The following is a 24,396-nucleotide window of genomic DNA, read 5'->3' on the forward strand; positions in this document are numbered from 1 at the left end:
GAGGAGTCCCACCCTACACTGATTCAAAATCAGGTACAACAAAGTATGCAAGGCCAGAATCCCTGCCTAAGTGGCTGACACACTCCTCACCTATGACTCTCGGCACACCAAAAGCCAGGACACCGTCAGAATGGAGGTGAAGAAGAGTAAATAACTGAGCAAAAGGCCTTCCCCATATATAAACCCTGGACCCGGACCATGTATCAGGAATGCCTTAAAGCTGGTCCAATTTAGCAAACATGCTGAGTACACACCTCTTTAAAGAACAATACATCATGACAAAGTAACAGTGCACCTTCATTCTCAGAACCCAGCTTTTCCTCCAATCACTCATTGACTGTATCTTTGCCTTTTACCATATACAGCGCTTCACTGCATTTTGAATAGGTTTGTGTTAAACAACATACAAACTACATACATTCATATATTTAATACTATACTAGGACATTCAGGATAATTGTCACTATCCTTCCCTCTTAATACTAGAATTGTAGTGATATGATGTATTTTGGACCATAAATATACATTCTGGGCAGCAGTAGTTCAGTGTATGAATAAAGATGTCCAGTTGTCTCGATATAATTGCTTATATATTTGGTCTGTGAGGTTTTGGCTGTAAAAAACATGATGGCCTTACACGTGACTCATCCTTTACATTTAAGACAACTCGAAAAAAATCAGATGTATTGCACTTTTCAGTCATTAATGTTATAGACATCGAAGAACATCAGCAGATTTACGCCCCAATTCATAAAGCTTTTTTCAGCAAGTAGTATTTTACTCCTCGTGGATGCTTGATTTAGTTCTGAATTTCCAGGAGTGATGACACACTTAAGGAAACATAGATTTGAGAATCAGGTCCTTAATTGTTTTCACCATGTGGAATGTTAGGAGCTTTTTTTGCCATGGTATTTAACGGTAAATACTGTTTCATATGCATTTAAGTCAGAGAGTAAAAGTAAAACCCATCCTTGACAGAGGTTTCTAGCTCAGTTATCTCCTAAAACAGACAGATTTTCCAAAGGTCATTTGCATGTCGTTAATAATTAATCTAAGTGAACAAGGATAACATCTTGCTTTATAAGGAACATGGATGCTAAAAACAGTGCAAATATGAGTAGCTGAAAAGAAGTCCTATAAGAAGCCCGATGAAGTCACACACGTAAGGATGCTAAACAATTATTCTGTGTATGTAACACATACAGCAAACATACAGGCAAGTTCGCCATATGGAAAATATTTTCTTCTTCTGAGCACATATTAGCAAGCAGTACTTTCACAATCTATGCATTCATATCTTACATTTAAGTAGAAAGAATTAGCAAAGATATGCAAATGCTTTCAGAAAATGTAGATACGATTGACATTATTTCGAGTGCACAGACCATACATTTATCTGGAAAATGTACAATTGTTGCTGTTAGGGTCGCATAACCTATTTTAATAACTGTTTGGACTGCTTTGTTTCATGATTTCCACTTTATATTCAAAGTTAATCATTTACATCGATCAAAATTCAATAAATGTTTAATCGGGTATTACCATGAGATTCACATCTTGGAAAAATCTGATAGAGTTGGAAAGAAGTTACATTTTTATATCATTTAATGGCCACACCAACAACCAATCAATCATATCTCTGCTGCTGTAACAAATTCTTCAACAAAATACAACTTTGTTGAAATATACCAAAAATAGAGGCATCTTTAGCAGCACAAGCGATGACGTAGTTAAAACAATACATATTGAAGATTATTTCAAACCGGGGTAGCTTGAACGGGGTCAAGCAGGCTTGGGGTGTAGCTGAGGGGGTACTGGATTTCAAGTGATTTGCCCAAAGATCTTCTTGTCAAGATTTGACAGGCCTATGTGCCTGGAAACAATGTTTTATATATTCTGGCTCCTCTAACCCTCTATACTTGTGAATAGAAAATATGAATGTGTTGGCTGCTACAACATTTGACCTTGAGGCCAAGAAACAGCTGCACTACTATTCAATTCAAATTCAATATTTCAGCAAAGCCAACACCTGACTAACAGTTGTGCAATTGATTTTGGGCAAACATATGGAAAACTAATAATTATGAAAAAGACAAGCTAAGCAGATCAGAAAAAGAAGCAAATAAAAACAATCTCTAGTAGCAGGAAATGGAGAAGGTAGTCTTGTTTCACGGGGTTTATCTAAGATGAATATTTCACTGAATGGCAGCCTACGCCAGGTTCATGCAGACATTAAAAAGTTCTGTTTTTCAAATCCTCACTATTTAAAATTGTGAATGAATGAATATTGCATACAGACAGATACATGAGTAAACATGGCCATAAGAGTTGATGACTGTGCCCGGGCAAAATCATTTACACAATATTGCATAAGGAAATCCAGAACCGCTTCCTAATCCCATCAACACATGCTTGCGTCATAATGAAACATTGGGTTAGCAAATGTTAATGCAGATATTAAAGCCAATGATTTCTGAAGAGTATATAAAGAATTAACATACAGTAATAATGACATTGTTCCAAATATTAACATCAATGCAAACAATACAATGGAAACGTATAGTCATATTTCTCAAAATCAGAACTGTATGATGTGTTCCAATTTCTCATAGTTGGAACTATTGTGGGCAGAGGGTTCAGAATGCAGTTTATAACTTTAATGTCATCAAAATAATTTCTTTTTTTGTGAATACTAGATATAAAATATTGTGCATGCTTATAAAAAGATTTAAATACAAATATTGATTTATAGGATTTGTAAGATAAACTAACCACTTTTCATGAATTTGGTTGTTGAGATATTTGGATAAATGTGTAATGGCAAATGGTAAAATGAACAATTATCCAGAACTGTCAACAAAATCTGTAAGATATGACTTTTTTTAATTAACTTGTACATTAACTAAAAAGCAAAATACAACATTATGATTGAAAAACATGTAGTTTCCCATGTCCGAGTCGTAAGCATAAACTTGCAAAAACAGAATCAGATCCATAATGGAAACCTCTTAGCATATGACTATTGCACTGTTAAAGACCTGAACATAGCATGTTTCAAATTGATATCTAATCAGCTAGTCATAGGATCCACATTTAAAATGAATTAGTCTAAGCCAGCGTACTCACAGGGTACCGTTCGGAGGTATAGATTGTCTCGTATGATTTGCTGCAGTTCGTGATCAACAGAACCTTTCTGAAACCGTAAATTGAGGTAGCGGCGTAGGTCCTTATCAATGATGCCTCCTGCAAAATAAATTACAAGAAAGGAATGAGAAGAATAAAATAACAGCAACAGCAAAATATTTGCATGCGGTTTCGTACAGTCAACACGTTTTGTTAGGCCAACTTCAGGCACTCTCATACATAATGAACATATTGTTCATGAATACACATGAATGAGGTAGCAGGTGACTTTTGTGGTGTGTGTATGTGCACTTCACAGACAAACAGCCTTTTTTACAGTATGTGGGTTTCTGTCATCCTGCCAGGGGGGAGTCGTCAAAACATTTAACACCCTGGCAAATGACTACCTGAATTTTCTGGAGAAGTCTGCCTGCCTGGAAGAGATCTATGAAAGCGGTGAAGTTTTGCTGAGTGGCAGTCATCTATCATGTGACAACGTTTTTCGTTTTTCAAATACAAATTAAAAAACTAAAATCTATTGGACCCAACGGGTTTACTCCCAGAGTGTGTGTGTGTGTGTGTGTGGGGGGGGGCGTTTTTTGACTAATGACCTACTACCAGTAGGGCTGTCATTCAATTATTTCCATCGGCTGAGCTAGATGAGGCACTGCCAGCAAACGGTTGGCAGTCCACCCTAACAACCCATAAGTGGATAGATGGACAGACTGTTTGGCGGATAAAGTGCTCTGCCATGTTTGTATAATGTCTTTCATATTTGTGTGTGTGTGTAGCAATGTTTGTGTTTATACTTATGGCATAATCCCCAACATGTCGAATTAATTAACTGCACCTATCTATGTTTACTCATGGCCTTTGTCAATAGCATGCATGAAACTGTAAAATCCTTCCATACGTTTCAAAATGACTATTTTGTATATAAAAATATGTTTTACAGTGCTGCCAAATAAGTGTTAATGACAATTTAGTACTTTCATATAGCAATTGATGAGATCAAACATAGATCATTATTAATCTAGTCTAATTCTCTCCTTCTTTACTGCAGATCTCCAAGATAGGTTGCCTCTGGTTCATTCATTATGAATTAGTAGCCAAGAATTGCAGGAAATGATTACTTTCATAATCTTCAATGCTTGAGAGAACCAGAGTCCACAGGTAGAATAGACCAGCACTTGCTTATGGAAGTAAAATGGAAATTTGATGACACTCAAAATAAACTCCAGGTAAGGAGAGCATTGCTATGCAACTTCACAGCTCTATTGACAACAATTACCCTAATACCTTCAACACTTGCACATTCAAGATGGCCTAGATGAAGTCCTGGAACCATCTATTTAATGTCTCAACTCCAGTAGTAAAGTGAATAGTGTCTCTTCTAAAACACATAGACTTCAGACCTCCTTTTCTTAGCTTGACATGCTCACATATCAGCAAGTTTCCTAATGGTTCTACATCACACAGCACCACTATCTCATTGTTTTGAAATTATCAACAGCATTCTCTCACATAAGAAGTAACTTTCCAATTAATCTTTCCTTACCAAAGTGTTACAGGAACATAAACACCTGGATACCCTCACACGTGATTAGTGTGCTACAATAACACAGATAACATAATATAATATAGTATAACATGGATGTTTAAACTATATGGCCAATATTTCCAGTCAAAGAACTGCAAAAACCTAAGGGGCATATTATCAAGGACGGCGTTAAAATTATCGCCGGTTTAGAAGCAGAAAACTGCTGCTAAAACGGCGATAATGGGCTTGATAATATATCCTGGAGAATTCCAATAGAAGCCCATGTTTGCACCAGAACATGGCCTGATTAGGATATTGAGTGGACCGCCACTGACAGGCCATCGGTGGTGGTCCGCCCGACAACCAGGATAGTAGTCCGACCGCCGCATTATGATGTGCTCTGCCAGAGCGCAGCGTTTGGAGGGACAGACTGACGCCTCCGACAGGCTCAAGGAGCCTACTGGGGCTGGACCATAATCCCTACAATGGGGGCGCTGCCTGAGCAGGCACCGCCGTAGGGATTATGATGCCCTTTCCCAACAGCCTTTTCAAGGCGGACCGACCCTCATTGAAAGGTTGTCACTAAAGGAATTTGTGTGCCCCTTGGAGGGCCCCAATCCCATGTAGGCATGTGCGTTGTAGCCTGAGGGGCACATGTGGTGCACCCCCAAACGTCCATGTACTGTGTGCCAGGTACCAAATGCATGGCCTTGCATACAGCGCATGGATGTTCAAAACTATCCCTTTCTCTATTGCGGCTTCACAAACTGCAGTGGATAAAGGGATGTTTATGACCTCATGCATGGCAGTCGTATCGTAATTGGGTTGTCAGGACCGCCTACTCCTTATTGGACAGTCTTGAGCCCGAAACAATGGCGGTCAGACACTCGTCTGACTGTCATCATAATGACCCCCTATGTCTCAAAATAATTTATACGCTCTGTTCTCTTAAGAGAAATCCTAGTACAACTGATTTCAAATCAATACTACATTGTTGGACTTTCTTGCTCACATACGATAAAATGCATGCTTTTAAAATCACTATATTCCTGACAGCCCTGAATCTATTCATCATTTTATCTTTGCACAATTCACCACATGATAAAAGATGGGCAAAGACAATATCTGACTTACAAGTGGGTGCTAGTTTCGAACTTACTGGCTATATAGGATGACAAAATTACGATGTCAGTCGGACGCACATAGCGGGATTAAATATGCCCAACTATTAGTCACTGGTTCCACCCGCCAAATTAGGATGTGACCGCCCTATGGGCAGTTGGAAACATCTATTTTTCTATTGCAGGACAAGCATCAATAGAAAAATGTATGTTTTCAAACATCCATGCACCTTGTGTCTGGCACACTGTGCATGGATATTTTGGGGGGCATTTGGTGCATAGAGGAGGCCGGGGGGACGAGGACCTTGCTAGGGGCCCCCAAAGTCCCTTTCCATCTGCCTTTCTAGGGCAGTCAGACCGCCATAGTAAGGCAGACGGAAAGGGTTTCATAATCAATACGGCAGTGCCTGAGCACAGCCACTATTGTAGAAATTACGGTAGCACCACTACCGGACGGGCTTCTTGAGCCTGTTAGAACTACAGCAGTCAATCCCCCCCAGATGCCTCCAACCGCCGGGTCAGACCGCTTCAATGGATGTCGGTGGGCCCCCCACCAACAGCCTGATAGTGGCAGGCTCACCCATATTGGAAAAAGGGAAGGGCCTTGGTGTCAAAGCATTCTCGTTTTTATGAACCAGGTTGTGTATTGCAATGGATAGAGGAAGCCATACAACAGAAAATAAAGAAGACTTTTAGAAAGATACTTAAGGCTTATAGTGATCCTATCTAATCTTTATGATGGATAGTATTACAGTTGGAAAAATTTCCAGCCATTCAGGGCCAAAAAATGTTGTTACACCAGAGTAATTAGAGTAATTTCAGTGTTTATGAATTACTTTTGTGATGTGAATACGCGATTGCGCTAGCTTGAGTAATTTAGGGCAAAATCCTACCCAGAGCATAGGAACAATAAAAGAAGAGTGAGAGAGAGCGGCTGCTGGCTGCTGCTATTCATGTCCTGAGTATTTAGTGCTATTTCCACAACGCAAATGTATCTTTGGCCCATTTAGTAAGTGAGGATTACACTTTTCACATGCTTACAGGTAATTTTCCGGTAATCATGAGTACCTACACTAGAGAGAATTACGGCAGTTATGCCCACTCCTGATAAATATATGGTTTGCATTGCTGCTCATACAAGCTGTTATTCCTTTAACCTTACAGTTTGAGTCAGATCACCACTTTTTTATTAGGTCTCGCCTGTCGATGCGCATGCGCATCGAGCAAGCGAGACTATGGGGGCTTATCCACTCTTTATCCACTGCAAGGAATCGTGGCGATTCCTTGCAGTGCCCGTGACTTTTAAGCTCAATGCGCATGCGCATTGAGCTTAAAAGCGCGTGCACGTCCGTCTTGTTTTACCCGCTCCGCCCCCTCCCCTTCCCGCCGTGTCGCATTTCTCCTCCCCCCTCCCCTCTCTTCCCTCCGTCTTGTTGCCTATGGGCGGCTGTGCTGGCAAGCAGCGCTGCTTCCTCTCCTCTTTTTATAAAGCATTAATCAGTTGTTTCAAACATGCACTGGGCGCTTAGCTTACAGGTTGCCTTTCGGTCTAAAAGAAAATAAATGGAAGCAAACACGTTTTTGCAACTTTAATAAAATAGTAATCATAGAAGCAATACATTATATGCGTGCACGTCCGTCTTGTTTTACCCGCTCCGCCCCCTCCCCTTCCTGCCGTGTCGCATTTCTCCTCCCCCCTCCCCTCTCTTCCCTCCGTCTTGTTGCCTATGGGCGGCTGTGCTGGCAAGCAGCGCTGCTTCCTCTCCTCTTTTTATAAAGCATTAATCAGTTGTTTCAAACATGCACTGGGCGCTTAGCTTACAGGTTGCCTTTCGGTCTAAAAGAAAATAAATGGAAGCAAACACGTTTTTGCAACTTTAATAAAATAGTAATCATAGAAGCAATACATTATATTTCATTTTGCTTTATATGTACTAAAAGAATTATATTTCACAACAAAGTGGCCATGCTTATTGTTATTTGACACAATAAGGAAAAAAAAAACAATGATTTACAGCATGGTCTCAGGGAACTGCCCCCTCATCATATCGCTTCAAAATGGCCTCGCTGTATGTACCAGAACGAGCACGCTCCCTCCTCGACTGGTTGAGCCAGTCCTTCTCGTATCCATGCCCCTCCAGCAGGTCTCCCTTCCCCCACAGCTCCCTCTGCAAACATGAAACAAACAGCAGGGAGGGGAGGCGTTTCCAGGGCCAGCTCACTCTCGCTCTCTTCGTCTTGTTTTGCTTTCGATCTAGACCCGACTCCAGCAACAGCCTCTGCTGCCTTAACTTTTAGTTTTGATACTGCGGATAATTACCCAGGGTCCTTCTAACTTCCATTTTCAAACGCCTTGACAACAGTGAAACAATTTGGGATTTCGTTGTTTTCATCCAGCCAGAAATTAAAAAAGGTAACCTTTTTTTTCTTAAAAGCAGTACGCTTTTACTTCGTCCCTCAATCAGGAAGTAGCTGTTGGCTCGTTGACAGGGAGAAAAAAATCGTATATTTGTCAGCTCAAGTTTGGATCAAGCGAATTTGGGTTTCGTTTATGAGGTGAAGTTTGATTTCACTTTTGGATTTAAAATGATGTCACGGCATTGAATGTGAGTGTGCGTTTGGAAAGCTGTTTGTTTACCTGTCATTCTATTTCGCCAGGTTCGCCCAACAGCCCTGAGACGTGTTTATTGAGCGCATGGATGTTTATAAACCTCACCCTCACCCTCACTCACCCTCAACCCCTCACCCTCACTCACCCTCACCCTCAACCCCTCACCCTCAACCTCAACCCCTCACCCTCACTCACCCTCACCCTCACTCACCCTCAACCCCTCACCCTCACTCACCCTCAACCCCTCACCCTCAACCTCAACCCCTCACCCTCACTCACCCTCACCCTCACCCTCACTCACCCTCACCCTCACTCACCCTCACCCTCACTCATCCTCACCCTCACTCATCCTCACTCACCCTCACCCTCACCCACCCTCAACCCCTCACCCTCACTCACCCTCACCCACCCTCAACCCCTCACCCTCTCTCACCATCTCACCCTCACTCACCCTCAACCCCTCACCCTCACTCACCCTCACCCTCACCCTCACCCTCACTCACCCTCACCCTCACTCACCCTCAACCCCTCACCCTCACTCACCCTCACCCTCACTCACCCTCACCCTCACTCACCCTCACCCTCACTCACCCTCAACCCCTCACCCTCACTCACCCTCACTCACCCTCAACCCCTCACCCTCACCCACCCTCACCCTCACTCATCCTCACCCACCCTCAACCCCTCACCCTCACTCACCCTCAACCCCTCACCCTCACTCACCCTCACTCTCACTCACCCTCAACCCCTCACCCTCACTCACTCTCACTCACCCTCACTCACCCTCAACGCCTCATCCTCACCCTCAACACCTCACCCTCACTCACCCTCACTCACCCTCAACCCCTCACCCTCACCCTCACTCACCCTCAACCCCTCACCCTCAACCCCTCACCCCCTCACCCACCCTCACTCACCCTCACTCACCCTCACTCACCCTCAACCCCTCACCCTCACTCACCCTCAACCCCTCACCCTCACTCACCCTCAACCCCTCACCCTCACCCTCACTCACCCTCAACCCCTCACCCTCACCCCCTCACCCTCAACCCCTCACCCTCACTCACCCTCACTCACCCTCACTCACCCTCACTCACCCTCACTCACCCTCACTCACCCTCAACCCCTCACCCTCACTCACCCTCAACCCCTCACTCACCCTCACCCACCCTCACCCTCACTCACCCTCACTCAGCGCAACCACAGCATCTTCACTAAATATATTTAATAAACTTTAAGCTATTGGCAATATAAAATAAAATCCATTTTATTTACGTATTAATTATTGTTTTTTAAAGCCATTGATTTTTTTTATATCAATACATATAAGTCACATATAAGTCCCGTTAATACAAAACATGTTGCTTTACAAATGCTAGAGGTGTCACATTTAGAAAAATTATAACTATTGGCTTTGTAAAGAAGAAAGCTATTAATTTAGCTATTTAGAAAAAACAACACATAAATAAAAAACAAAAAAATAATTAACACCTATAGCTCAAACTTTCCTACTGCGAGACCTATTGCATTTCCAATGCTTGTTTAACTTGAAATGGATTGCCTTCACGTATAGCCTTCTTTCAGCTCAGTCTTTTAGAACCCACTTGTCTGCCTATGAGTTTTTGTATTTTCGTTAAAGGAGACAGGTAGTGCCAGATTTAATAATATCTCATGCAACACAGCACAGCATCATAAGTTGCTGTGCTGTGTTTCATGGGAGAGCAAGAAAGCTCTCTTCAAAGTGCTGGTGTGCTATCTAGTGGGCTAATGCCACACACACCTTCGCTGGAAAGGTATCTTTCCAGTACTAAATCATCAGTCAAGACTTGCATTTAAACTTTTCCCACTTTGTTTGTGTGCTGTTCAGTACAGCATATGTGCAAAGTTTAAAAGTTTGGAGAAAAGACAATTTTTCTCCTTCTTAGTACCTACCTAGAGGCATTAGAGGCTAGTGTCACGGAAAGTGGTGGGGCGAAGGAGGGAGGAGGTTACCTTACCTGTTGCCCACCTATGCTGCTCTTCTGCTTCCACTGCATCACCAGGTCCCAGACTCCCCTACTGCCAATTAAGACACTGCTCTCATGTTGCTGGCAGCAGGGGAGAAGCACCACGATTGGTCTGGGCAGGCTGGATTTGCACTCCCAGAGAGACTAGGAGTCTGTGCCTGCTATCTCTAACCTAGAAATGCAGCTCGTGTTGGAAACAGCTCAGTGTGCATGCTGGTTTGGCTGCTCTAAGACTGCAGGCCAAACCCACATGTTCACTTTCAGCAGTGCCCACCACTCATTCTCCATGCCTGTCATCGTGATGGACCCGCCTCCAAGACTCGGCCCTGTGAAGAAAAATAAAATGATAAACTGCTTTATTATCATTTTATTTTTCAAGTTTTACATCTGCTGGCAGAGGGGGCAGCGCTCCTCCACCATAACTGAAAAGCCACAGCTGCCTCAAGGCGATGTATTTTTGCGGAGCCAAAGCCTGTATACAATTGTTAGTAGATAGTGCTTAGCATCATAAACCATACCTTGGGAACTGCGTTACATCATACATGGGATGCCTCCTTGACTCAAAGTCGAACAAGTAGCATATAGTGCTACTTTGAATTACTTTTAGGCAAGTAAATCGCAGATCAACACTTTTCCCTGGTTTGCACTACATTTAGGGACTTTGAACCGCCACAAAGTGCTGATAAATCTGGCCGACAGTGAGGTTGTTTTTCAGTGGGTTAATCAAAAATCTGTTCAAGGACACCATTATACAGGCAACCATTAGCTACAGTTTCATCTCCCTTATAGTACCCTCAACCTCTGCCCGATATAGTTTGGCTCTAAATTTTACTACCTTTTCTTCAGGCCACAAAAACTCTTTTACAAATTTTCCAGCTCTGTGATAATAAACCATTATCTGTTTGTTTTCCCTAATGTGCGATTTGACTAGTTTTTATTATTTTTTTTATCTTTTTACCTACCTTGGTTTGGACCTCTAAGGTCTGCATGTCTTAACTTTATGGTTGGCAGATCAGCTGCTTTTCATATACCACATGGACTTTCTCTGAGGAAAACCATGATTTTAGAGCCAAGATACGGTGACAAGGTTAGGTCTGTGGGTCAGATTGTGGCCTTCTACTTACACCCAGGCTTATCATACTTGTGAATACAAAAATTATAATAATTGCTATTTGCACTGATATCATTATGCATACAATTGAAAATCTGACTTGCCCAGGTTCCTGTGAATATGTTAGTATCTGAATGATAGAATTGTTGTCAAATACTTTTAACTTGCATTTGTGTGTGTTTTTTTTTAATGGCAACATAAGAACTCAGGGCCTGATTATGACTTTGGAAGTGCTGCGTCGGCTTTGCGCCGGCACAGCACCGCTATTGCCTGTGCATGGCCCCGCCATATTACGAGTTCAATTTGTGTCTGGCAGGTTTTTCTTTTGCCATTCATATGGCGTTGCCCTGAAAATGGGCCCCACAATGGGAACGCAAAAGCAGCTCCAGCACAGTATGGACTCTGAAGTCCATGTAGTGGTGGAACTTAGGGTGCATGCAAATAGGGCGGCACATGTTGTGCTCCTCTGAATGCATACCCATGGTGGCAGGGACAAATGGATCCTTTATGGCCCCCTTTGTTTCCCCACCAGCAGCCTTTTCGTGGTGGGCTTACCTCCTGGGGAAACTCGAAATTTGCTTGGCAGATGGTGGAGGTCCTGCCTTGCATATTGGATACCCCTGTGCACTGTGCCACCGCCAGCTAACGGCTGTTCCCTGGCGCATCCAGCACAGAGGTCCAATTGGTCGCATCGGATGTGGGCGGATGCAGGACCGCTACATCACCATGCATCTGGTGATCATAGACTGACAGATTCGTAATTGTCCCCAAAGTTTTATGCTACTGCACAGTTGTAAATATACAGTTTGAGCCTCTGTCCAAAAATATCTCCACTATATGGAAAATTCTAGACCTATGGTAATGTCATTAGGCTACTTAAATTTGTTCCAGCACAGTTCATTTTCATAAGAAAATTGCATCCTTCTGTATGTCCTTAAATATTCATTGTAGGTTTATAAAACCCCACAATTACAATGCTACCCATGGGATTTTAATGAATTGGCCTACAAATTATATTTGTGTCAGTGAGTCTCAGCTGATGTCTTATATTTTATTACTGAGAAATCCATTGTTGCTTGTAAGCATTTTTCTTGTAATGTTTGAATGTGCACCCTATAGCCAACTTCTTCTAGTTACACCACTATCTCTCTTTTTCTCTCTGTCGCTATTAAAAGTACAAAGGAACCAGTGTTGCAGCTGCTTTTGTGCATCTTGAGAAAACAAAAGCTGAAAACAATCAATATAATCTCTGTTAGAACTGGGGGTCTCTAGTTGGCAGAGGTAGGTACCAATGTCCAAATAGGGACCCTTGCTTCTGGTCAGGGCAAGGAGATAACCCTCTGAGATAACCCCTGCTCACCCTCTAGGTAGCTTGGCACGAGATGTCTAGGCTAACCAGAGGCAATGCGTAAAGTATTTGTACCAACACTCACAGTAACACAGTGAAAACACCACAAATTGACTCCACAACAGTTTAGAAAACTAAAGGTATTTAATCTAAACTACACAAGACCAAAACGACAAAAATCCAACATACACAGTTCAAGAATATGGTTTCAAAAGAGTTCTTAAGGTTGTAATCAAAGTTCTTTAAGTTCCGATAGAATAATCCACAGATGCGTGAAAAGTTCACAGTTGCGTCACGTTTACTCACAGTACCTTTTAGTTGCAACAAAGTTACAAAAGCAGAAGCTGGTGCGGTGGAAAACAAGCGATGCGTTGCTCCTGAGACCCTGGGGAGGCGATGCGACAGCCCCGCTGCAACAGCGGGCGTGTTGCGACGAATTGGGTCTGTATGGGGAGGAAGGCCACTTGTATGGATTCTGGTGCGTAGGTTCCGTAGGAAGTTTGTTCTCGCGAAGGCACGATGCGACGATCTCATAGGGGCTGCGACGATCTCCGGGGCGACGATGCGTGATCCAGCGGTGATCCTCTCTCTCGCAGCTCCTCGATGCGAAGGTTCTGCGACGATGCTCGCAGCGACGTGATGCGGTCCGCAAGCAAGCAGTGCGGCGATCTCACCCAGCGACGACAGGTTCTGCAACGACACTCGCAGCGATGTTCGACTTTCCCACACAAGTCTGGTGCGTCCCACAAACTATGGATGCAACGGCTCTGGCAGCGGCGTCAGGCGCTGCAACGATCTCGACCTTCGTAGCGGCGGGAAACTTCTCGCACTGTCGGGGATGCGCTCCTCAAGCGTGCGATGTGACACTTTTCACTTGCAAAAGTCTCTCAAGCTCAGTTTCAAGCTTCCCAGCACAGGTACAACTTCCAGAGACCCCACAACTGGATCAAGCACACTAGGAAGGACAGAACTCTGTCAGCAGAGTTCAGGGAAGCTGGGGGTGAAGTCCTTTTGTTCCTGGGACTTCAGAACAGGGAGCCAGCTCTTCTCAGGCCCTTGGAGATTCCTTCAAGACAGGGGACACAGCACACAGCAAAGTCCTTCCCCTCTCCTTGGCAGCAAACAAACATCAGGTCAGTCCAGCAGAGCAACAGCAGGACAGTCTTCCTTCTTCAGGGTCAGCTTTCTCCTTGGCAGAGGTTCCTTCTTGATTCCAGGATGATCTAATTTTCTGTTGTCAGGGGTCCTGTACTTATACCCCTAAAGTCTTTGTTCTCTCTGTGCATGTGGGCCCTGAGCCCGGTCAGAACACGTTCTGGGTGTTTCCTGAGTACTTTGTTTTGCTGGCTTCTTCTTTCCTTTCAGAGTGAGGGGCAGGGTCGTCAGCCACCCAGCAGGAGGTGGAGCCAGCATTGTGGAAGGCAGGCACAGCCCTATTCAGGCCCAGGTGCTAACTCCTCCCACCACTCCAGTTACAAATACAGTCATTCAGCCTAGGGCTGACTCAGCCAGCCTCCTGGGGAATCCCCAGCCCCTGTCACTCTCAAACCAGACAGTCAATACACAAACAGGCCAAGGCACACAGAAGGGTCAGACAAGAGAGCAGCAACTTTCTAAAAGTGCTGTTCTCAAACACACGATTTAAAAACAACCTTTCCTAAAAGATGCGTTATTAAATCCTGAGTTCAGGGATACTAGATACTTATGTCCTATCTTGTTCCTATGGGAAGAAATGCTGGAAGCCACTGTAGCCAGCATCCCCCATGCTAATCTATGGAGCAAGATAGCCTTACAATAGTGAAAAACGAACATGGCTGTAATTCACTACCAGAGCATGTCACCTGCACCAGTACATGTTCTACCTTTCACATACACTGCACCCTGCCCAGGGGGGTACCTTGGGCCTTCCATAGGGGTGACTGATGTGCACAAAAAGGGAAGGGTTAGGCCTGGTCAGTGGGGACACTGACCAGGAGGACATGGCAGTTTCTAAACTGCCCATAGGCACTGCAGTGGCAGGCCTGAGACACCATTTTAGAGATACTCTTGTGGGTGGCACAATCAGTGCTGCAGGCCCACTAGTAGCATTTGTCATCACCAGCCCTGGCACACCCAGTGCACTTTACTAGGGACTTCATGGTGATACAAATATGCCAAACATGTATATCCAATCATGATAACAATTTACGTAGGGAGCACTTACACTCTGGCACTGATCAGCAGTGGCAGAGTATCCAAAGCATCTAAACCAGCAAAAACGAAATCCAGCACAGCATCAAAAATACAGGAGGTAGAGGCAAAAAGATAGGGGAAACCACGCCAAAGATGCCAGGTCTAACATGTGTCCCCTCCAGCTGAAAGTGGGGAGAACTACCCACCCACTTGGGAGTTCTCTTCACTAAGGCGGAAAAACCTGGACAGACCATCAGCGTTGGCGTGCTCTGTACCAGGGCGGTGTTCCACCGTAAAGTCCATTCCCTGTAGGGAGACGGACCACCTCAACAGTTTTGGGTTCTCACCCCTCATCTGCATTAAACATCTGAGGGGCCTGTGGTCGGTCTGAACACGGAAGTGAGTCCCAAACAGGTAGGGCCTCAACTTCTTCAGAGCCCAGACCACAGCAAAAGCTTCTCTCTCAATCGCACTCCACCTCTGTTCCCTGGGGAGTAGCCTCCTACTAATGAAAGCTACCGGCTGGTCTCCTCCCTCCTCAGTGATTTGTGAGAGTACTGCTCCCACACCATGCTCAAAAGCGTCTGTCTATACTATGAACTCACTGGAAAAGTCAGGTGCCTTGAGCACCGGTGCTGTGCACATTGCAGTTTTCAGGGCATCAAAAGCAGTTTGGCAGGCTTCAGTCCAGTCCACTCTTTTGGGCAACTTCTTAGAAGTGAGTTCTCTCAAGGGGGCGACAATGGTGCCATATCCCTTGACAAACTGTCTGTCATACCCTGTGAGTCCTAAAAAGGCTCTCACCTCTGTCTGGGTCTTGGGGGGCTCCCAAGCGAGAATGGTATCAATCTTTGCCTGTAGGGGCGCCACCTGGCCGCTCCCCACCTGGTGTCCCAAATACACCACAGATCCCTGCCCTATCTGGCACTTGCTGGCCTTGATAGTGAGGCCTGCCCTTTGCAGAGCCTTCAACACTTCGCAGAGGTGTTGCAAGTGTTCCTCCCACGTGGAGCTGAACACAGCAATGTCATCCAGGTATGCAGCGCTGAATTCCGCCAGCCCGGACAGTACCTTGTTAACCAGTCTCTGGAACGTGGCAGGGGCATTCTTCAACCCAAAGGGCATGACTCGGAACTGGAAGTACCCCTCTGGTGTTGAAAATGCTGACCACTCTTTGGCCCCATCAGTTAAGGCAATCTGCCAGTACCCAGAAGTCAAATCGTATGTACTGAGGTACTGGGCAGCTCCCATCCGATCCACGAGCTCATCAGCTCTGGGGATGGGGTGTGCGTCAGTTTTCGTGACCGCATTGAGCCCACGGTAGTCCACGCAAGACCTGAGTTCTGGAGGACCACCGGGCGTAGCAGCTTTCTTGGGCACCAAGACCACTGGGCTAGCCCAGGGGCTGCTGGAGGGCTCAATCACCGCTAGCGCCAACATCTTGGAAACCTCTTCCTTGATGCTGGCCCTGACCTTGTCAGCTACCCTGTAAAATTTTTGTTTCACAGGCAGACTGTCTCCAGTGTCCACATCATGGACGCACCAGTTGGTGACTCCTGGGGTCAGGGAGAACAGGGAGGAGAACTGACCCAACACTTGGCGACAGTCCCTCTGCTGTTCTGGGGTCAGGGTGGGCGAGAGGGCCACACCATCCACTGACCCATCTTGCTCCTTAACTGCCAGGAGGTCAGGGAGAGGATCACTATCCTCTTCCATTCATTCATCTGTAGCCATGAGCATTGTCACTTCAGACCTCTCAAAGTGTGGTTTGAGGCGGGTCACATGCAAGACTCTCAGGGGCTGCCAGGGAGTCCTCAGGTTAACCAGGTAGGTTACCTCATTCTTCCTTTCCACCACCTCATATGGCCCAGTCCACTTGTCTTGGAGCGCGCAGGGCTCCACTGGCGCCATCACCCACACTTTCTGCCCAGGTTGAAATTCGACCAGAGTGGTATTCTGGTCGTACCATCTTTTCATTTCTTCTTGGCTTGCTTCCAGGTTTGCCTGAGTGAGCTTCCTGAAGCGTTGTGTCTGGTTGCGGATGGCCAGCACATAGCTGAACACATCCTGGGGGGTTTTCCCATGGGACTTTTCCCAACCCTCCTTCACCAGTGAGAGAGGTCCTCTAACAGGGTGGCCATACAGGAGTTCAAAGGGACTGAACCCTAAGGACTTCTGAGGCACCTCCCTGTAGGCAAACAACAGGCATGGTGACAAGACGTCCCACTTCCGTATCATGGGCTCCGCTAGGCCCATAATCATACCTTTCAGGGTCCGGTTGAACCTTTCAACCAACCCATTTCCTTGAGGGTGGTAAGGAGTGGTGAACTTATAAGTTACTAAGAAAAAAACAGGTTGCCTTTTCCTGAATGTTGTACCTTTCTAGGTGTGCCTCTTCCACTGGAGGTGGCCACCCCTGTATTAACCAGAATTGTGCACTCTTATCTAGGTTACCAAATTTACAGCATAGGTTATCGATCTTCCAATATCATATGGGACCATGTATGACGCTTAGATTTGTTAAAAAATATAATTCATTTATTCAAGATAAAGTTTTTGTTTAAAAAGTCATAATGTTACAAGGCTGTTGCAATTAAAAACCATTCCACGATATATGTTCAATGTATATGGACAATATTACTAGCACATTTAAAAGACAATACCTCATAAATTTTTTAAAAAAATTTCTTATACAACATAATTTTTCAAAAACATATTCATAAAAAACACAAATGTTAGGAACAAAACTGTCGACGCGGCGTTTCGGTGCCCCTGATGTTCTTGCACCTTCTTCAGGACTTGTTCCCTGATTGGTCACATCTACAAAGACATATATCACAATATATTTCATTAGGTCCCTTCTTTTATTATCAGTTACATCTTCTATTGTCAGTTGTATTTATTCATTACATCATTCGGTAAATCTAACATTTGGTAACCTATATAATCCTTTCTGCACACCCCAACTTGAGAGATTTTTATACCTCTGTTGGTATACTTATTACATTTCTCTGTTAATTTAAAAACTTCTGGGCTGTATTTTCTCGCCCCCTAGGACAGAAGACTTTCTAGGTCTTTTATTTCCTCTACTGCCCATTCGTTATAGATGTACCTCACTGACGGTCAATTAATACCAGTCGTCCACTCTAATTTTGCTGGTCACTACTGTAGTTGTTGTTTACTTACCCAGGTTGTATTCCCTGGGCTCTTTTGGTTATATGAGGCTGTTTAACATCTGCTCATATCCTCTTTCCCTTCTTTTAATCTGGGACTTCTTCTCAATCAATTTTGTTTGGATGTTCTGTAGAGACTATGGAAATTTAACCACTTCAGTACTGTCAAATAAAAAGAAAACTGTTATATATCTTCACTTCTTTGTGGCTAACTCCTATTTGATTTTAGAAGTAGGTCTAGATGATCCTCACCGGTTTTTATTTCCACTTGTTACTTTATGTTTCAGGAGGATGCCTCTGGGAGCTCCCTTTCTTATTGGTTGGGTGCTTCCTGCCCCTGCTCCGTCTAAGGATAGGATAATCTTTGTTAGTGTGTCTCTATCCTTCATACATTGCATCTAGAATTGTTCCTTTCCTATTATTTCTTACCTTATTAGATCTTTAGAGTGATTCTTAGTTTACTTCACTCAGGTGGCTGATGATCTTTGGATAGATGCCTTTTAACTTGGCTTGAGTTTCTAAAAAAGGGGGTTGAATATTAAGGCTAAGTCAGAAATTGTCTATTTCTTTTCAAAGAGACTTACATCTCCTAATAGCCTTCCCATAATCCTGTCTTAACTTACTTGCTGAAGGGAGCTGAACTGCGTGGCGTCCTCCTCTCGTGAGTGTTCTCGATCTAATGAGAGAGACTCCTGTCTGGTATATATACCCTCACTGATTGGTTAATTATCTATCTTATCCATCACACCTGGTTGTTGTTCGTGTGTGTTGAAGCAAGGTCACCTTATTATGGCCGCCATCTTGTAGTGGGATTTAATTCTGTTTGTTTATTCCTATTTTATACTACTCTCATTCCTGTTCGGTCTCACAGCGTTATTTGCTATTTTTCTTCATGTCTGCCTCATCCGTCCTATTACTGGGATCTTATTCGGTTCCTATGCTGTTTCTTTTTAATATTAATAAATTTCCGTCTATTATTTGTGGACATGCCGTTTTTATTTCCTCCTTGGTCGTCGCTAGTTCTTTTCCCTATTTAGGCGGACAGACTTCATACAAAAGTATTGTACTTCCCTCGGTGCCACCCGATCGAATCACGCTCCTTTCGCGAGCGCCATTTTGGATTGGGAGACCGTTTGTTCTTTAACCAACCCCATAGTGGTTTGGGTTCTAGGGTCTCTAATATTCTACAATACAGTTCGGGGTTTATATTTCCTAATAGGTCGTCGCTAGTTCTTTTTTCATTGTCGCGAGCACCCATTCTTAACCCTTTTATTACTCGCTAGATTTCATTAGATAAAGTTATTCTAATTACGCGAGCGCCATTTTGCGTCGGGAGACCTCTTTGAATGACCAAAATCTCTATTCTCAGCGCGCTCGAGTATATACTCTATCTTGCATTAGGTATTATTATTTTACACACATTTTTTCAATTGGAATGTTTTATGGCATCATTTACAAATTTTTAAGAAACTCTTATAAAAAACATATTATAACCAGTTAAATTACAGTATTATGATTTGGATATTCATCATTGCAACTATGGTGTTGGAGACTATTATCCCCTTTTGGCCCATGTTACAGAGGATTTTTAAGCTTTAGTATTTGCACTGAAGCTTTTGATTATCATGTCTGCCAGATCCCTCACCTGTTGCACCTACCTACTGGAATTTTTAGGTTCTCTTAATTTCTGGTTTTTGTATATGGTCTTTCTACAGTATTCTTTCCCAGTCTTCTTTGTTGTTTAGGCCTATTTTATGGGAGTTAAATTTGGACATATAGTATTGTTCTCTTTGTTTTCGTTTTTTGGTTAAGTCTCCTCCTCTCTTATTTATCCTGACTTGTTCTATCACACACCACCGTATGTCTTCCACTGTATGGCCCATTTCTATCCAGTGGGCTACCAGGGGCGCTGTTAATTTTTTAGTCCGGACGGCTGACTTGTGTTCTGTTATTCGGGTCCTAATTTCTCGTTGTGTTTCTCCTATGTATACTTTATTACATGGGCAATTGATCAAATATATAACATTATTCGTCCTGCAATTGAACATTTCCTTGCAAGTGTGTGTTATTTTACCTATGGTAATACTTGGACCTGGTATTATAGATGGACAGTTTTTACAAGTGCTGCAGGCGTAGTTACCTGTTGGATTTGAACCATCCAAAGTTCTGATGGAGTTCCTTTTTATTTTATCAGGGTACGTTTTAACTAGACAGTTCCTTATTGTGCGGTTCCTCCTGAACGCAAATATTGGTTTAGGGATTGGTGTGTCACCTGGATCATTTAGCAGCTTCCAATTACTGTTGATACAGTTTTTCAATTTGTTGGATACACAGGAAAAATTCGTGACGAATACAATGGGTTTTGTTTCATTGTTTGATCTGATTTTTGGTTCAAATAAACTTTCCCTGTTATAATATTTTGCCCGTTTGTAGGCTTGTTTGATCATTTTCTTTGGGTAACCCCTATCAGCAAACTTTTTCTTCAGGGTATTTGCATGTCTATCAAACTCTTTTATGGTGGTACAGTTTCGGCGGACCCTAAGGAATTGCCCAAATGGTATGTTATTTTTTTGAGTGGCAGGGTGATAGCTGTTAAAATGGAGCATTGTATTGCGGTCCGTTGGTTTTGTAAAGAGTTCTACTCCTAACACTCCTTCCATGTTTTTTATTTTGATGTCTAAAAAGTCACACTCTTCGTTACTATACGTTGAGGTGAAATTTAGGTTGTCATCACCCAGGTTTAGCCAAGTGATGAATTCCATCAGTTCCTCTGCGTTTCCTTGCCAAATGAAAAAAATATCATCAATAAATCTTGACCATTTATGGATATTTTCAAAGAATGGCGCCATGGGGTTGAATATGTGTTTTTTCTCAAAATCCGCCACGTATAGACACGCCAGGCTGGGAGCACAGGTGGCTCCCATGCTGGTCCCTTTCGTTTGTTTGTACATGTTTTCTTTGAATAGAAAGATGTTATTTTTAAGGATAAGTTCTAGACAATCTATTATGAATGTAGAGTGCTCTGTTAGTTCTTCCTCCCCATTCAGCAGAAGCTTTTGGATTACTTTGATGGTGTCGTTTTGGGGGATATTTGTATAGAGCGCTTCTATATCTAGCGTCACCATCCACTGGTTATTGGGGTTAAATGTCATTCCTTCAACTTTTTTGATCATTTCTGTTGTATCCTTAATGTATGCTGGTTGTATCGTTACCAAAGGTTGAATAAACTTATCCACATATTGACTTAGTGGTTCTGTCAGAGAGTTTAGACTTGAGACAATGGGTCTCATGGGTGGGTTATTAATGTCCTTATGCACTTTTGGTAACCCGTAGATCGCAGGGATCGTTGGGTTTTCATTGTTGAGGAAATTGAATTCCTCGTGATTGATTATACCGTCTTCTCTAGCTAGTAGGAGTAAGCTTTTTATCCGTTTCCCTAAATTCTGCCATTCTATCATATTGGATCTTGTGTAATGATTAGGATTGTCTAGGAGATAATGCATCCTCTTCTCGTAATCTATTGTTTCCAATATTACTATACTCCCCCCCTTATCACCAGGTTTAATGGTGATGCTATCATCTTTCTCTAGATTGTTCAAAGCCTTCTTTTCTTCCAGTTTAAGATTATTCTTAATCCATATTTTCTGATCTAATATCTCTTCGAGTCCTCTTGTTATCACCCTTTCAAAAGTATCTACATTTTTATTAACCATGGAACTCAAAGGAGTCCACAGTGATTTGGGGCGTAAGCCTGACTTGTTGTCTGTGGGTATTCTTTCCTTATTCTCAAAGTATTTGTGTAATCTGATTTTTCTTATTAGTTGTTGAAAATCCCTTTCCAAGGTAAATCTATCTGGTGGTCCTGCTATGGCATAGCCTAATCCTTTTTCTAGTAAACTAATTTCTTCCCTGGTCATTTCTCTTTTTGCTAAATTTATTATTGGGGCTTTTGTATCATGTTCTAGTCCCATGTCTTTTGGCTTCTCGTTTTCATGTAGGGACGTTGTTGGCCCTGGTTGCTCTGGTAGTTGCCTCTCCCTCTCCCCCTTCCTCTCGGGGTTGGGTTTTGGTTTTGATTTCCCCTGTGTCTGTCTAAAAAAACTAGACTGTCTTTTGTTGGTTTATTGGGTCGATCTCTCTCTGGGTCTGTTTGATTCCCTGTGGTTGGTTCATTCTCCGAATCACTGCTCGTGTATGAAGTGTCAGAGAAGGTTACCCCCCGTCTAGGGCCCTGGCGTTTATTCGTTTGCCAATTACCTCTGTTTGCTCTGTCTTCTCTAGGTCTATCAAAATAATCTTTTTGTATGTAGGGGTATACTAACTCCTGTTTATATTGGTTGAGATCTTTTTTAAACTTGTTACTCTTTTTATTTATTAGGTAATCCTTGTATCCGTCAAGGTCTCTTTGGATCTCCTCCAGTTTCTGTTTTGCATCCTCTACTGAGGTGTTATCTTTTAACTTTTTTTCCATCTCATCTAATTCAATTCTTTCTATAATCAAGGTAGCTTGGGCGGTCTCTATAATTAGCAAAAGCCAATCTCTACTGCACCTGTTGGCTATGAACGTCCAGGTTTCTAAAAATTTTTCATTCTTAGTGAACAGACTGGGTTCATTTTTAACTTGTAACCCCTTCGGTATCATCCCCTTCTTGCAGTATTGTATTAGAAAATCTGAATGTAATTCAGTTCTAATAATCTTTTTCTTGTAATTCCAGAGTTCCTTCCACTGTTCTAAGTCTGTATTGTTTGCTGTTATTGTGTTTACACTTTTTTCGGGACAATTGACTAATTTATTAAATTGATCATCTGAGAAACTGAATACTTTAAAGGCGTCCATTGCATTAATTATGAAACACTGTGTGATAAATCACAACTCACTTTTTTTTGTGAGGTAAAGAGAGAACACAACTCCCCAGTTAAAAAACTGTACTATGTTGTCAGAAAAGTTATGTGTTGGGAGCTACCCTTTCTGTCAGGAAAAGGACTGGGTCAATAACTAAGAAAAAAACAGGTTGCCTTTTCCTGAATGTTGTACCTTTCTAGGTGTGCCTCTTCCACTGGAGGTGGCCACCCCTGTATTAACCAGAATTGTGCACTCTTATCTAGGTTACCAAATTTACAGCATAGGTTATCAATCTTCCAATATCATATGGGACCATGTATGACGCTTAGATTTGTTAAAAAATATAATTCATTTATTCAAGATAAAGTTTTTGTTTAAAAAGTCATAATGTTACAAGGCTGTTGCAATTAAAAACCATTCCACGATATATGTTCAATGTATATGGACAATATTACTAGCACATTTAAAAGACAATACCTCATAAATTTTTAAAAAAAATTTCTTATACAACATAATTTTTCAAAAACATATTCATAAAAAACACAAATGTTAGGAACAAAACTGTCGACGCGGCGTTTCGGTGCCCCTGATGTTCTTGCACCTTCTTCAGGACTTGTTCCCTGATTGGTCACATCTACAAAGACATATATCACAATATATTTCATTAGGTCCCTTCTTTTATTATCAGTTACATCTTCTATTGTCAGTTGTATTTATTCATTACATCATTCGGTAAATCTAACATTTGGTAACCTATATAATCCTTTCTGCACACCCCAACTTGAGAGATTTTTATACCTCTGTTGGTATACTTATTACATTTCTCTGTTAATTTAAAAACTTCTGGGCTGTATTTTCTCGCCCCCTAGGACAGAAGACTTTCTAGGTCTTTTATTTACTCTACTGCCCATTCGTTATAGATGTACCTCACTGACGGTCAATTAATACCAGTCGTCCACTCTAATTTTGCTGGTCACTACTGTAGTTGTTGTTTACTTACCCAGGTTGTATTCCCTGGGCTCTTTTGGTTATATGAGGCTGTTTAACATCTGCTCATATCCTCTTTCCCTTCTTTTAATCTGGGACTTCTTCTCAATCAATTTTGTTTGGATGTTCTGTAGAGACTATGGAAATTTAACCACTTCAGTACTGTCAAATAAAAAGAAAACTGTTATATATCTTCACTTCTTTGTGGCTAACTCCTATTTGATTTTAGAAGTAGGTCTAGATGATCCTCACCGGTTTTTATTTCCACTTGTTACTTTATGTTTCAGGAGGATGCCTCTGGGAGCTCCCTTTCTTATTGGTTGGGTGCTTCCTGCCCCTGCTCCGTCTAAGGATAGGATAA

At 42.7% G+C, this 24,396-nt stretch overlaps 1 protein-coding gene across 3 annotated transcripts in view; it reads right to left on the bottom strand.

Moving 5' to 3' along the window:
• MAGI2 (membrane associated guanylate kinase, WW and PDZ domain containing 2) overlaps nt 1–24,396 on the bottom strand; it is a 2,816,921-nt gene that overhangs the window by 2,070,491 nt on the left and 722,034 nt on the right. For all 3 annotated transcript variants that reach the window (XM_086967329.1, XM_086967327.1, XM_086967326.1), the window contains exon 2: nt 3,127–3,243. In XM_086967329.1, the coding sequence (XP_086823455.1) occupies nt 3,127–3,243 (117 nt within the window). The remainder of the gene's footprint in view (nt 1–3,126; nt 3,244–24,396) is intronic.

Source organism: Lissotriton vulgaris, chromosome 1_1 (genome assembly GCF_964263255.1).
Source record: "Lissotriton vulgaris chromosome 1_1, aLisVul1.2, whole genome shotgun sequence".
NCBI classification, from domain to species: domain Eukaryota; kingdom Metazoa; phylum Chordata; class Amphibia; order Caudata; family Salamandridae; genus Lissotriton; species Lissotriton vulgaris.